At 44.4% G+C, this 13,843-nt stretch overlaps 1 protein-coding gene across 4 annotated transcripts in view; it reads left to right on the top strand.

Moving 5' to 3' along the window:
• gabra3 (gamma-aminobutyric acid type A receptor subunit alpha3) overlaps positions 1-13,843 on the top strand; it is a 192,418-nt gene that overhangs the window by 120,609 nt on the left and 57,966 nt on the right. For all 4 annotated transcript variants that reach the window (XM_064971858.1, XM_064971856.1, XM_064971857.1 and 1 more), the window contains exons 7-9: positions 1,519-1,662; positions 4,114-4,266; positions 10,730-10,935. In XM_064971858.1, the coding sequence (XP_064827930.1) occupies positions 1,519-1,662; positions 4,114-4,266; positions 10,730-10,935 (503 nt within the window). The remainder of the gene's footprint in view (positions 1-1,518; positions 1,663-4,113; positions 4,267-10,729; positions 10,936-13,843) is intronic.

Raw genomic sequence — 13,843 nt, 5'->3', positions numbered from 1 at the left:
TGACGTGCTACAGGCAATCTGCTGCAGCACTGTGCGCCGCTCGCCCCAATCACCGCTATTTTACATGACATTTATTTTCATTGGAAATGGCACAGCAATCACAAACATAATGTAGATGCCTTTTATTCTCCCTCCCTGCGAGCTCTGAACCTCTCAGGGTTTCACATTCTGAATATAAGCTAAAGAGAGCCAGGGTTTGTTTTGTCCCTCTAGATATAAAATCATTTGGCTGTAGATTTATGATGCTATGTTGTTCATAAAGGGGATCTCCGAGCCAGACAGGTTGCTGTAACAGGACAAGGCAGACGTACCTAAAGTACAACATTTAGATGCAGTTTTGCTCATTCAAATATTCTATAGTTTTGTTTATCATGGGATCAGTAATATGCCCGCCCCAATCATGTTTTTTTGTTCTGGATTTTAGTGAGCAGCAATATTTATGCGTGCTGCATTATCCTTACAACTGGTTATGGAGACTTGTATCCTCGACTTTATGCAGACATGAAATTCAGCATGTACGTTATGCGCTGGTTCAGAGACAATGGACATCCAGAGAGAATTGACATCCTCACTCTCCTACTTTCTGAGCATAAGTGTAGTGAATGATTTCAAAGCCTTGGATAATGGGCCCAATCTGTACTGTGCAATGAAAGTGTTTGACATAGTTGACCTTCTCTGCTGAGCAGAGCTGAGAGTCTGACCACACCGAGTAGATGGAGACATAGAACACACACGATGACAGAATAAGACCCGTCATTACCAATTACAATTGTTGTAGATGAAGAGGCATATTCAAGTAGATGCATGATCTATTTTTATTAATGATCTCCCATGAGTATAAAACAATAATTTCTCTGTGGCTATCAACATTTAATTAGCAAACCTCAGGCAGATGTGTGAATGATGATGTTATTGGTGCTCAGCTGGGTGTTTTCACCATCCTCCATCTGCTCTTCTACTGCAGTGTGTGTGTGTGTGTGTGTGTGTGTGTGTGTGTGTGTGTGTGTGTGTGTGTGTGTGTGTGTGTGTGTGTGTGTGTGTGTGTGTGTGTGTGTGTGTGTGTGTGTGTGTGTGTGTGTGTGTGTGTGTGTGTGTGTGTGTGTGTGTGTGCGCGTGCGTGTGACTGTGTCTTTAAATGCTTTTTAAGCTTTCCCTAAGATTGACCTTGTGGATTTTAAGCCCCACTTTTGACATCCTTCCTTGTGCTGATGTACCTTCAGTTCAAGGTGCCAAATGTATAAACTAATCAAAACACATGGCTTTTATTAAACTCTCATTCAAATATTATACTTCATTGATATGCATTTATTCAGATCAATGCCCCCCCCCCTTTCTTATTACCATTGATTTGCCATCATCAGAATCAGCCAGTTGTAGCACTGCTGTATTATTTACTCTACATGGAAACTGACATGTACTACTCTCATTTTTTGTCACTTCCTCTACCGGTGTGTCTGTCTATCCATTCTCTCTCTCTCTCTCTCTCTCTCTCTCTCTCTCTCTCTCTCTCTCTCTCAGATGCATATACAAACAATGAGGTTGTCTATCTCTGGACCAAAGGAGATGAGGGCTCTGTAGTCGTAGCAGATGATGGGTCAAGGCTAAACCAGTATGACCTACTGGGCCACGTTATTGGGAAAGAATCTATGATTTCCAGCACAGGTAGCCCATGCAACATGCCTGCCACTTTCAAATGAACATGCAGTTCCAGCACAGGTTCCATATGATCAAGTGATTAACACTGAGATAACATCAGAACAAAGTTGTTCACTCATGGAACATCTGCTTTAAATTTTTCACGATAACCTCTCTTTTCAGCTCCTGCCTGGCAAGACAATTTGGATGAATTCATTTCATTTCTCTCGCATATACTTACAGATTCTATTTGTGTCTTTTTGTAAAGTTATTTATCTGAGCTGTTCTGCAAGCGGCTGCCTCATCGATTTGTCTCTGCTAGTATTATTGGGGTCAGTGTGGTCTCACCACTGAAAGGAAGACTTGCTGAGTTTGGGGAAAGGAGGTAAACCCTGATCACTGAATGCTGGGACTTTCTTATAGGCTGGTGGAGAAATACTGACAAACTCTCCTGTTATCCAACACTACATCTGTGAACAAAATTGAATATGTGTAAATGCAGGGAAGATGAAGAAGAAGATTCATCTTTGTGGCCTCTCCCATTTCCATGTTATTTGATGGAAGAACACACAGGCACTCTGATTTCAGATTGAAACACACATTGATCTGCCCAGTTTCAGCAAGTATTTTTTTTAAATGGTAGCCAAGAGTAAAACTATTCAACTTGTTCAGTAGTAAGATAATTATTCAGCAGTAGTAGAAAGATAAGGAGCCTTGGAGCAGAAGGGAGAACTCTACTTTTCCTCTGATTGAGCTCTGGTCTGAAAGCCATTTGAATTGGCACTGAATTATAGGACACTCTGTCAGCCAGCACTGTTGATTAGCCATTCATTTGATCTTCAATTCTGATTGCTATAGCTGCTGCGAAATCCCTTTATCTACAACACCCACAATACTGAGTTTTTGTTCTCTCGCTTTCCTCTTGGGAGAGTGTCAACCTGTTTTGCCAGGCAGAGACAGCTATTCAAATTAGGGAAGCTTTTTAAGTGTCTTGCTCTCAAAGAGACAGGTCTCTGTGAGATAAAGATGGTGTCTAACCTCTATTTATTCACTGTGATGCACTAGGGCACTTTGTCTCACTTCTCTCATTGTCTCAGTCTGGTTGCATGGTTGCAGTGATAGAGGCAGGCATGGTGAGGCAGATAGGGACTGAGGAGGGTTGTCCTATAGAGTAAGGGACACCTGAGGTGTGGTAGAACTGTCCTTTGTGTATATTCACTGTAACACCACATGGACTCCTCATACTGACTCACATCACTGGCCTCAACAACTCAACGTGAGATATATCTCAATGAATCTTGTACCACAGAGCGTTCTCAGTATCTGCTGTACGTACTGGACATACAGGCTTGAGGGTAGGGAATATCTGTCATCTTAGCACTGTTTAATGTTCCTGTCTTAACATGTCAACGAACATAGTGGTATATGTGTCACATAAGAGTGCGTCTGTCATCCAGGAAATAGATTCTCAGCACATTGGGGGCTGTGGATCATGTGGTGCAGGATATGTTTTTAAAACACAGTTAATCATACTGTATCACATATTTATTTTCCTGAACCCACACAGTGAGGTGTGCTGTTCTCAGCCTCTCACACATACCAGCACTTGTTTGTCAGCGTATTACTGATGCCACTGCAGCCTGCTCTCCTCTCCCCCGAACCTTAACCCTTCCGGTCAATAGATCTAATCCAGACCAACAGTGGAGGGAAAAGCAATCTCCCTTTCACAACCAGACACTGTGATAAACAAGCGATCAGTTAACCTCCACTCTCACAAACAGATATTCTGCTTCCCACAGGATCCCAGTGCTGTGCTAGCATACATGTGGCTGTATTAACACTATACCAATGCTGTGCTAGCATACATGTGGCTGTATTAACACTATACCAATGCTGTGCTAGTATACATGTGGCTGTATTAACACTATACCAATGCTGTGCTAGCATACATGTGGCTGTATTAACACTATACCAATGCTGTGCTAGCATACATGTGGCTGTATTAACACTATACCAATGCTGTGCTAGCATACATGTGGCTGTATTAACACTATACCAATGCTGTGCTAGCATACATGTGGCTGTATTAACACTATACCAATGCTGTGTATTAACACTAGCATACATGTGGCTGTATTAACACTATACCAATGCTGTGCTAGCATACATGTGGCTGTATTAACACTATACCAATGCTGTGCTAGCATACATGTGGCTGTATTAACACTATACCAATGCTGTGCTAGCATACATGTGGCTGTATTAACACTATACCAATGCTGTGCTAGCATACATGTGGCTGTATTAACACTATACCAATGCTGTGCTAGCATACATGCATGTTGTATTGACTTTCATAAATATAGATCTGAATATTTCAGCAGAGTCCTTGTGTTTGTCTGGACTGAACATGAGCTGTATTAATAATTCATGTCCTCTGCATCTCTCTCGTTCTCTGTCTCTCCCCCCCCTTCTCAGGAGAATATGTAGTGATGACAGCGTATTTCCATTTGAAAAGGAAAATTGGCTATTTTGTGATTCAAACCTACCTTCCGTGCATCATGACTGTCATCCTGTCTCAGGTCTCCTTCTGGCTAAACAGAGAGTCGGTTCCCGCCCGCACTGTATTCGGTGAGTGTCTTCCCTTATCTCCTTAACCCCGAAATGCACTTCATGAGTGATTGAACCATTCCGACAATTTGGAGTGTGGCAACAATGGAGCTGTTGTTTAAATTATGAAGCTACATCAAAACAAGTGTGCAGCTGCGGCAGCTTACGCATTTGTGGAGCAGCTTTTGTTCACATCATCAGATGCATTCAGTAAATTGGTGTGCCAGGGGAGGGTAGAAAAAGTTCATCTTTCCGAAATTTGTGGTTCACACAGTGAAGTGTGAAAAGCAGCTTGGTACCCATGTTGGCTTTGCTGGGCCCTGGACAGTGATGAATTTGGGTTTTAAACTGTGCTTGGATCACAGGATTGACCTGTAATTAACTTGGCCACCATAAAACCACCTAATTAATTACAGATTAACGCAAGCAAACTTGGAACGGAATTAAGTAGGAGAAAGTGAGGCCGTTCACCCCCGGGGACAGAGTGATAAAAGTTTTGCAGTGGCATCTCTCTCGGCGGGGTATTGAACGTGCTTTGCAGAAAGTTTAAGCCAGCCAAGTTTTAAGAGATTATTGCTTATTGATCTCTTGCTAACTTTGGCAAGGTGTCTGGCTTTGTCAACACTTTTTTTTGGGGGGGGGGGGCAGACGTATCAGATGCAATGCACAGCTGATCCTGTCAGCATAGCAATGGAGACTTAGAAAGGGTGAGATCCTGCTTCCTCTGTGATGGGTCAGAATGAAAGATGAGCTCTGACAATTTGAGTTGGTAGACTAGAAAGCAACGGCAGCCCATTCAGGCTTAAGGGAAATGATAGTAACAGACAAGTTGTGCTCAGTCCTCCAAAAGCAATGTCAATGTAAATAATGAAAACAGTCAAACCTCAAGTTGGAGAAAGCATTTCCTAATCTAGGACTAAAACTTTCATTTAAACGACAGCTGAAGGCCAAGAATCTTCAAGAAAGGGACGTATTGTATGGTCTCCTGACACATGTAGCATTATTGTAGGCTGGCAGTAAAACACTTTGCTTTCAAATGACTCAGAAGATCTGGTATAGATATTTAGTCTCATAGTGTTGTTACAGTTCAGACTAGCTGGCGCATGTGAGTCACTAACACCTAGAAATGTGTCTGTGTTCCAATCATAGAGCTTGGACATTTGACCATTTGACCACAGGTCATGTGGTGCATGACACTAGCACTTCATACAGAGACTAACAGTTCTGGAAACATGACTTGGGGAAATCGGAGTAAATGAAAAACATTGATCTCACTACCTAGTAAAGAAGTCAGCCAGCATAAGTTTACCCCACACTATTCCCCCTCCTCTCTCCTCGGTCATGGACAGACATGGCTTCGCCTGTCAGCCTGCCATGAGGAGAGTGTCATGGCAACCCAAAGTGCCTCCCCCAGCAGAGATAGCAAACCTCTGTTTGGCGGTTAATTAGTGTTTCAGAACAGAGCAGGGCAGGGCAGGACAGGGCAGGGCAGCGCAGGGCAGAGCAGAGCAGAGCAGGGCAGGGCAGAGCAGAGCAGGGCAGAGCAGAGCAGGGCAGGGCAGGACAGGACAGGACAGGGCAGCGCAGGGCAGAGCAGAGCAGGGCAGAGCAGGGCAGGGCAGGACAGGGCAGGGCAGGACAGGGCAGGACAGGACAGGGCAGGGCAGGACAGAGCAGGGCAGGGCAGAGCAGGGCAGGACAGGACAGGGCAGGACATGCTGCGGAGCACAGTGGAGAAATGAACTTGCGAGCCACCTTGATTTGTTTGGATATGCTTTGCACATAAGGTGCAAAAAAAAGAAGAGTAATTCACATTCTTACAGCCATGCAGAAATGATCTGGTATTTTTCTCTGGCACAATCCCCTTGGCCACATACATTTTCTCCATGATCTATGTCCCCTCTTCCTGTCATGAAGGAGGGGACCTCATCCCACCTCTATGACTATCTCCCCTGTAAAACAAAGGCCTTTCATTGCCAAGAAAAGTCACAGTAAGAAGCTGTTGTTCGTGAAAGGGTTGACAGAATGTATTTCTTCATGTGTTCTAATGGAGGTTCAGTTGAAACAAGGCCAAGGCCATTGGGAACCGTTCAGCAAACACTGCAGTATGTGACTTCTGCTGCGATGTTAAGCTTATGCACTGAAGAAGTGTTTGTTGGGTACACAGAATGAACAAACTCTCACTTGTAATGGAGGTGCACGAAGGCACAAGATTGTTTAAGAGACGGGTGTGGAATTGCCGAAAATGGGAATGGCCTCAGGGAAGAGGACTGATGAAGCGTCCAGGTAAACAGGTGTGCTTGTAGGAGAGATGTTTGTTCTGCAGCATAGTTAAGCTGCAGGCCTACAGGTCCTGGTAGGAGAGATGTTTGTTCTGCAGCATAGTTAAGCTGCAGGCCTACAGGTCCTGGTAGGAGAGATGTTTGTTCTGCAGCATAGTTAAGCTGCAGGCCTACAGGTCCTGGTAGGAGAGATGTTTGTTCTGCAGCATAGTTAAGCTGCAGGCCTACAGGTCCTGGTAGGAGAGATGTTTGTTCTGCAGCATAGTTAAGCTGCAGGCCTACAGGTCCTGGTAGGAGAGATGTTTGTTCTGCAGCATAGTTAAGCTGCAGGCCTGCAGGTCCTGGTAGGAGAGATGTTTGTTCTGCAGCATAGTTAAGCTGCAGGCCTACAGGTCCTGGTAGGAGAGATGTTTGTTCTGCAGCATAGTTAAGCTGCAGGCCTACAGGTCCTGGTAGGAGAGATGTTTGTTCTGCAGCATAGTTAAGCTGCAGGCCTACAGGTCCTGGTAGGAGAGATGTTTGTTCTGCAGCATAGTTAAGCTGCAGGCCTACAGGTCCTGGTAGGAGAGATGTTTGTTCTGCAGCATAGTTAAGCTGCAGGCCTACAGGTCCTGGTAGGAGAGATGTTTGTTCTGCAGCATAGTTAAGCTGCAGGCCTACAGGTCCTGGTTGGTCAGGAGCTGGAAGGTTGTTTCAGATTCAGACTACCCTCCCTGACTGGACAGTCACTTCAACAGCTATTCACAACCAGCCCCTGACTGGACAGTCACTTCAACTGCTATTCACAATCAGCCCCTGCCAACCTCCTGCTCTCTGAGCCATCCACAGGGCTTTAAAACTGTCTAAATATTTTAGGAGAAACTGCTCACTTGTCTCGTATAAAGAGCATGAAAGTTGATATTTCATTAATCATTTGTTCCCTGGCGGGTTGCCAGGTTGGAGTATCTGGCTGGCTTGACCTGATATTTTGTGTGGATAATCCCTATATCATTTTCTCATTCACCAAGTGTAATGTGTGATTTATTGTTTGAGCAGACATATTACACTGTGGACACAATGCAATACAATCTCCATTGACATTCTGCCTAATTTGATATTGATCTTTTTTAATTGCCTGATATTCTTTAATATGGGGAGATTGCAACTCCTCTGTTGTTAACATTTGCCAGTTGTCAATATTTTCAACAACTTCAGAACTGATAAAAGACTAACATTAAATTATGCTACAGCTTTGAAGATTACACAATAAAGTATATGCAACCTGACGAACATAATAATGTATATATAGTTATACACTATATTACAAAGGTATGTGGACACCCATTCAAATGATTGGATTTGGCTATTTCAGCCACACCCGTTGCTGACAAGCATTGGCTGGAGTGGTGTAAAGCTCGCCGTCATTGGAGAAGTGGAAATGTGTTCTCTGGAGTGATGAATTACGCTTCACCATCTAGCAGTCCGACGGATGAATCTGGGTTTGGCGGATGCCAGGAGAACGCTACTTGCTCCAATGCATAGTGCCAACTGTAAAGTTTGGTGGCCTGGGGCTGTTTTTTGTGGTTCGGGCTCGGCCCCTTAGTGCCAGTGAAGGAAACGCTAGAGCATACAATGACATTCTAGACGATACTGTGCTTCCAACTTTGTGGCAACAGTTTGGGGAAGGCCCTTAATTGTTTCAGCATGACAATGCCCCGGTGCACAAAGCGAGGTCAAGATCGGTGTGGAAGAACTTGACTGGGCTGCACAGAGCTCTGACTTTAACCCCATCGAACACTTTTGGGTTGAACTGGAACCCCGACTGCGAGCCAGGCCTCATCGCCAAGCATCAGTGTCCGATCTCACTAATGTTTACCTATTCAGCTGCACTAGACCCACAGGTTCACATTGAGTTTACCTCTTCAGCTGCACAAGCCCCACAGGTTCACATTGAGTACCTCTTCAGCTGCACAAGCCCCACAGGTTCACATTGAGTTTACCTCTTCAGCTGCACAAGCCCCACAGGTTCACATTGAGTTTACCATTGAGTTTCTTCAGCTGCACAAGCCCCACAGGTTCACATTGAGTTTACCTCTTCAGCTGCACAAGCCCCACAGGTTCACATTGAGTTTACCTCTTCAGCTGCACAAGCCCCACAGGTTCACATTGAGTTTACCTCTTCAGCTGCACAAGCCCCACAGGTTCACATTGACTACCTCTTCAGCTGCACAAGCCCCACAGGTTCACATTGAGTTTACCTCTTCAGCTGCACAAGCCCCACAGGTTCACATTGAGTTTACCTCTTCAGCTGCACAAGCCCCACAGGTTCACATTGAGTTTACCTCTTCAGCTGCACAAGCCCCACAGGTTCACATTGAGTTTACCTCTTCAGCTGCACAAGCCCCACAGCTTCACATTGAGTTTACCTCTTCAGCTGCACAAGCCCCACAGGTTCACATTGAGTTTACCTCTTCAGCTGTACAAGCCCCACAGGTTCACATTGAGTTTACCTCTTCAGCTGCACAAGCCCCACAGGTTCACATTGAGTTTACCTCTTCAGCTGCACAAGCCCCACAGGTTCACATTGAGTTTACCTCTTCAGCTGCACAAGCCCCACAGGTTCACATTGAGTTTACCTCTTCAGCTGCACAAGCCCCACAGGTTCACATTGAGTTTGCCTCTTCAGCTGCACAAGTCCATTTTTGAAGCCTATATATATTTATTTTAACAGATGAGGCAGGTGGGAACAGGAGAAGTGGAATGATTGCTTATATCTGCTTTGATGGACACCCATTCTCTGCTCTCCTATCATTTCATTCTTTAAATTCGCTGAGACGTAGAACACAATGGCCGGCGCATGGGCACAATAAGTCATGCACATTTCACACAGCAATTGATTTATCCTCTCAAATCTCTTTCTGCGTTGTGATTCAAATCAACATTGGGCCTTACACCTAATAAGAGTATTGCACATCCACATTTGGAATGCCTATTTGCTATGTCTTCTAGCTACTGGTGTAGATGGCCAAATCTGTTTCTGTTTCAACATTTTGATTGCCTGTGTAATGACATCCATACTGGCAGTGGAATTTTCCTCAAAACGCTTAAGTGTCAAACAATGCCAGGAAAGTTAAATGAAACCTCATGTGGATATGATGGCTGTGTCACACTGTCAAACATGATGGAGGTAGTCAATGGAGGAGGTACTTCCAATCCCTTCATGCCTAGAGCCCCCAGGTAGGCCTCTACCCCATCTACAATCATGGACATTGTGTAGTAGTTGGCAACCCATTCAAGCTGCAGGTCACAGCGAGCGACCCTCACATTTCCATGAGGTGATCAGCCAGCAGGGTTTTCATATCAAGTGCAGCACCACTCTGTCAGGCTGCTGTGACTGTTCTAAAGCAGCCCCTTCTCTCTCCCATCCACCCATGGCTCCTCGTCCCCCTATGAAGTGGTTGTTCCACGTTTCTCCAGACAGATGGCAGGGGACTGCCTAGCCGCCTGCACTGTGTCAATACAGGGATTACAGTGTATCATCAGACAAGCTCAGTGGAGCTCTTCTATGGGGCGCCTCCAATCTGCGGTTCTGTGAAACTCATGGAGTCAGTGTAGTAGAGGGCTGGCGCTGGCTCCAGGGTTGGAGAGGTTAGATTGGAGCTGCGTCTTTATCACTAATTCTCCTAACTGAATCATTTGTTTTTTTCACAATTGGGTTTTTATGTCCTCACCTTGGCCATATGTCACAGCACACTGTGACAGCATGTACTGAATGTTCAAGGATGGCACTTTGTTCTTTACATGAAACACAGTTACAGATGTAGTATCTTAATTTGACCACCCTGTTGCAAGACAACTTTCCTACAATTTGGGGAAATGTAAAACGTGCAGTGTATTTGAGGTTTAAAAGGCTTCTAAAGTTTGTCATTTCCACTTTATAATTGCAGACATGATTTTCCCTTACAAAAAAATGTACCAACCGCTACAAAAATGTTTATTAATTATAATCCGCATAATTCACATTTCCTCATGCTGCAGGATTGTTTTCCTGCTGTAGGAGACTGGCTCCAGTTAAGATCCTAGACCTGTATGTGTACTGTAGTTCAACCCAGTTGGGTCTGTGTGTAATGTACATATGTGTGTGTTTGTGTGTGTGTTTGTCAGTTCATACACTCTCTAATACACCCTATCATTCCCTTTGCCTCTCTTCTTTTTGTCCCCAGGGGTCACCACAGTTCTAACCATGACAACCCTGAGTATCAGTGCCAGGAACTCCCTGCCTAAGGTGGCTTATGCCACAGCTATGGACTGGTTCATGGCGGTATGCTATGCCTTTGTCTTCTCCGCCCTGATAGAGTTTGCCACAGTCAACTACTTTACCAAGCGCAGCTGGGCATGGGATGACAAGAAGGAGGCCCAGGAGATGAGGGTGAGTTCTGTAGCTACCGGGCCTGGCTCCATTACGTTGAAACACATAGAAACAGTACACCTACAATATATGGAGGGAGTTTCAATACTTCAAACACATAGAAACAGTACACCTACAATATATGGAGGGAGTTTCAATACTTCAAACACATAGAAACAGTACACCTACAATATATGGAGGGAGTTTCAATTCTTCAAACACATAGAAACAGTACACCTACAATATATGGAGGTAGTTTCAATACTTCAAACACATAGAAACAGTACACCTACAATATATGGAGGTAGTTTCAATACTTCAAACACATAGAAACAGTACACCTACAATAAATGGAGGGAGTTTCAATACTTCAAACACATAGAAACAGTACACCTACAATATATGGAGGGAGTTTCAATACTTCAAACACATAGAAACAGTACACCTACAATATATGGAGGAGTTTCAATACTTCAAACACATAGAAACAGTACACCTACAATATATGGAGGTAGTTTCAATACTTCAAACACATAGAAACAGTACACCTACAATATATGGAGGGAGTTTCAATACTTCAAACACATAGAAACAGTACACCTACAATATATGGAGGTAGTTTCAATACTTCAAACACATAGAAACAGTACACCTACAATATATGGAGGGAGTTTCAATACTTCAAACACATAGAAACAGTACACCTACAATATATGGAGGTAGTTTCAATACTTCAAACACATAGAAACAGTACACCTACAATATATGGAGGTAGTTTCAATACTTCAAACACATAGAAACAGTACACCTACAATATATGGAGGTAGTTTCAATACTTGAAACACATAGAAACAGTACACCTACAATATATGGAGGTAGTTTTCAGTACCTAAAATGTTTAACTGTATAATGTGGATCCTCACAGATCCCCTAAAAGCCTTGTTCCCTCTTTGTGTGCTTTGCTGGTGTTGTGGAGAAGTACAGTAGCTAATCACAGATTTCTCCATATTCATCTGCTAGATGGTGTGTCTGAAATGAGGATGTCTCCTCCTCAGCTCTCTCTCTCTCCCTCTCTCTAGAGTCAAGTGGCTTTTTGCTTATTCTAGATGATTTGCTCTCTATCTATCCTCCCCTGATAAACTCCTGAAAAATGAGCGTCTTCAGAGCTAATGGCTCAGAGATGTGGCGAGGGAAGCCGTGCAGAGCTCTCATATTGTATTGTAGTGGGAATGAGGAATGATGGTACCTGGGAAACACTGATAGAAAGTCCCATCCCGGCCTCCTGAAGAAGGCAGCCCTGGGTAATCTCTAAAGAGACGCTTTATTTATTCATTAACAGCCCAACAGAGGAGGATCTCTGGGCCTGAACACAACAGAGTGAGCAGCAGGGGGTGGGGAAGGACAAAACCCAGAGCAGGTATCCTGTGCACAGAAACCACGGTGTATGTCACACACATACCAATGAAAACAGTGTATCTCACACACAGAGACACACACAGCACATAAACACAGTGTACATCCCACACAGAGAGACAAGAGAGAGGGAGACAGTGAGAGACAGTGATAATTAAGGCATGGGGTTATATGAAGAGCTCATTAAACATTGTGATTTTGACATTCAGGGGCTGTAAAAATGCTTGTAAGCCTTTTAATGCTAGAAAGGTTTGGGGAGGTTTGGATGCAGTCAGGGGGGGTGTATCATGCGAGCAGATGTGATGATATTAAAAATAAGTGGAGAACTCCTGGGAAGTTTTGAAAGTGGAATATCTGAGACTGGATTTAGAAGTCTTCTCTTTGGTCTTTTAAGTGTGCTTCTGTCAGCCCAAGTCAACATGTAGAAATATCTCAGGAGTATAAAGGACTCGCAAACATCAGTCAAGCACTCCCATTATTCCTTAAGTTATTTGCAAGTTGACTTGTTTGCCGTCTGGATGATTGGCACCATGGCATATTGCTGACATGAAACCTTCCTGTAGTCACTCGGGACAGATGATTCTGCGAATTAAAATGCAGTAAGTGGAGACGTGTTTGTCTTTGAAGTTTTGTCTTGTTGGCAGCAGCAGCAGGATGTCTGTCCTGTGTTCTATGAGTTGTGTTGAGCAGGCAGTTTGTGGTGATGGATACATGAGGGTAGGGGTCACTCGGAGAGCGATAGCATGTCCATCACCATCCCTCAGCTTCAGGAGAGCTGAGGGATTAAAGGCTGCACACTTTATCCTCGTTTAAAGGCTTCACAGAGGATGACGTGGGTATGAAGTCAGAGTGTAATCAAAAGGTCGTTCCCCAGAGATGGTGGAAGGACGCTTGGCTGAGTGTCCTGTTGGGGATGGCATTCCTGGTCATCAGATGCTATGGCCGCAGCCTCCTCTCCTGAGAAGGTCAGATGGTGACCTCATTGAGAGGCTGTCTCAGTTGATGCTGGGAGTGGACAGCCAGAGGAGGGTCGATGTTAGGTCATTTAGCTCAGTGGCTGTGGAGCTCCTCTGACTCTCACTGGTGCCCTTTTTGTCAGACGTGTCCTGTTAGACATGCCAGCCCTGTTATCCTGGGCAGCAGCAGTAGCAGCAACTCTCATACAACCTAATGAGGTCTCTCTCTCCTCTCCTCTCTACTAGAGACCCAGGGCGTTACTCAGGGATTCAGGCACAGACGTGTTGGTCGGTCAGCTTTCTGTGATTATTGACTAATAAGAAATGATTCAATTAGAAACATACACTTAGTATACCAAACAATAGGAACACCTTCCTAATATTGAGTTGCATTCGTCAGGGCGTGGACTCTACATGGTGTCGAAAGCATTCCACAGGGATGCTGGCCCATGTTGACTACAATGTGTTCAAGTTGGCTGGATGTCCATTCTTGATACACACGGGAAGCTATTGAGTGTGAAAAACACAGAAGCATTGCAGTTCTTGACTCAAACCGGTGC

Source organism: Oncorhynchus masou, chromosome 8 (genome assembly GCF_036934945.1).
Source record: "Oncorhynchus masou masou isolate Uvic2021 chromosome 8, UVic_Omas_1.1, whole genome shotgun sequence".
In the NCBI taxonomy this organism is placed as follows: domain Eukaryota; kingdom Metazoa; phylum Chordata; class Actinopteri; order Salmoniformes; family Salmonidae; genus Oncorhynchus; species Oncorhynchus masou.
This window is presented reverse-complemented; position numbering and strand designations above follow the sequence as displayed.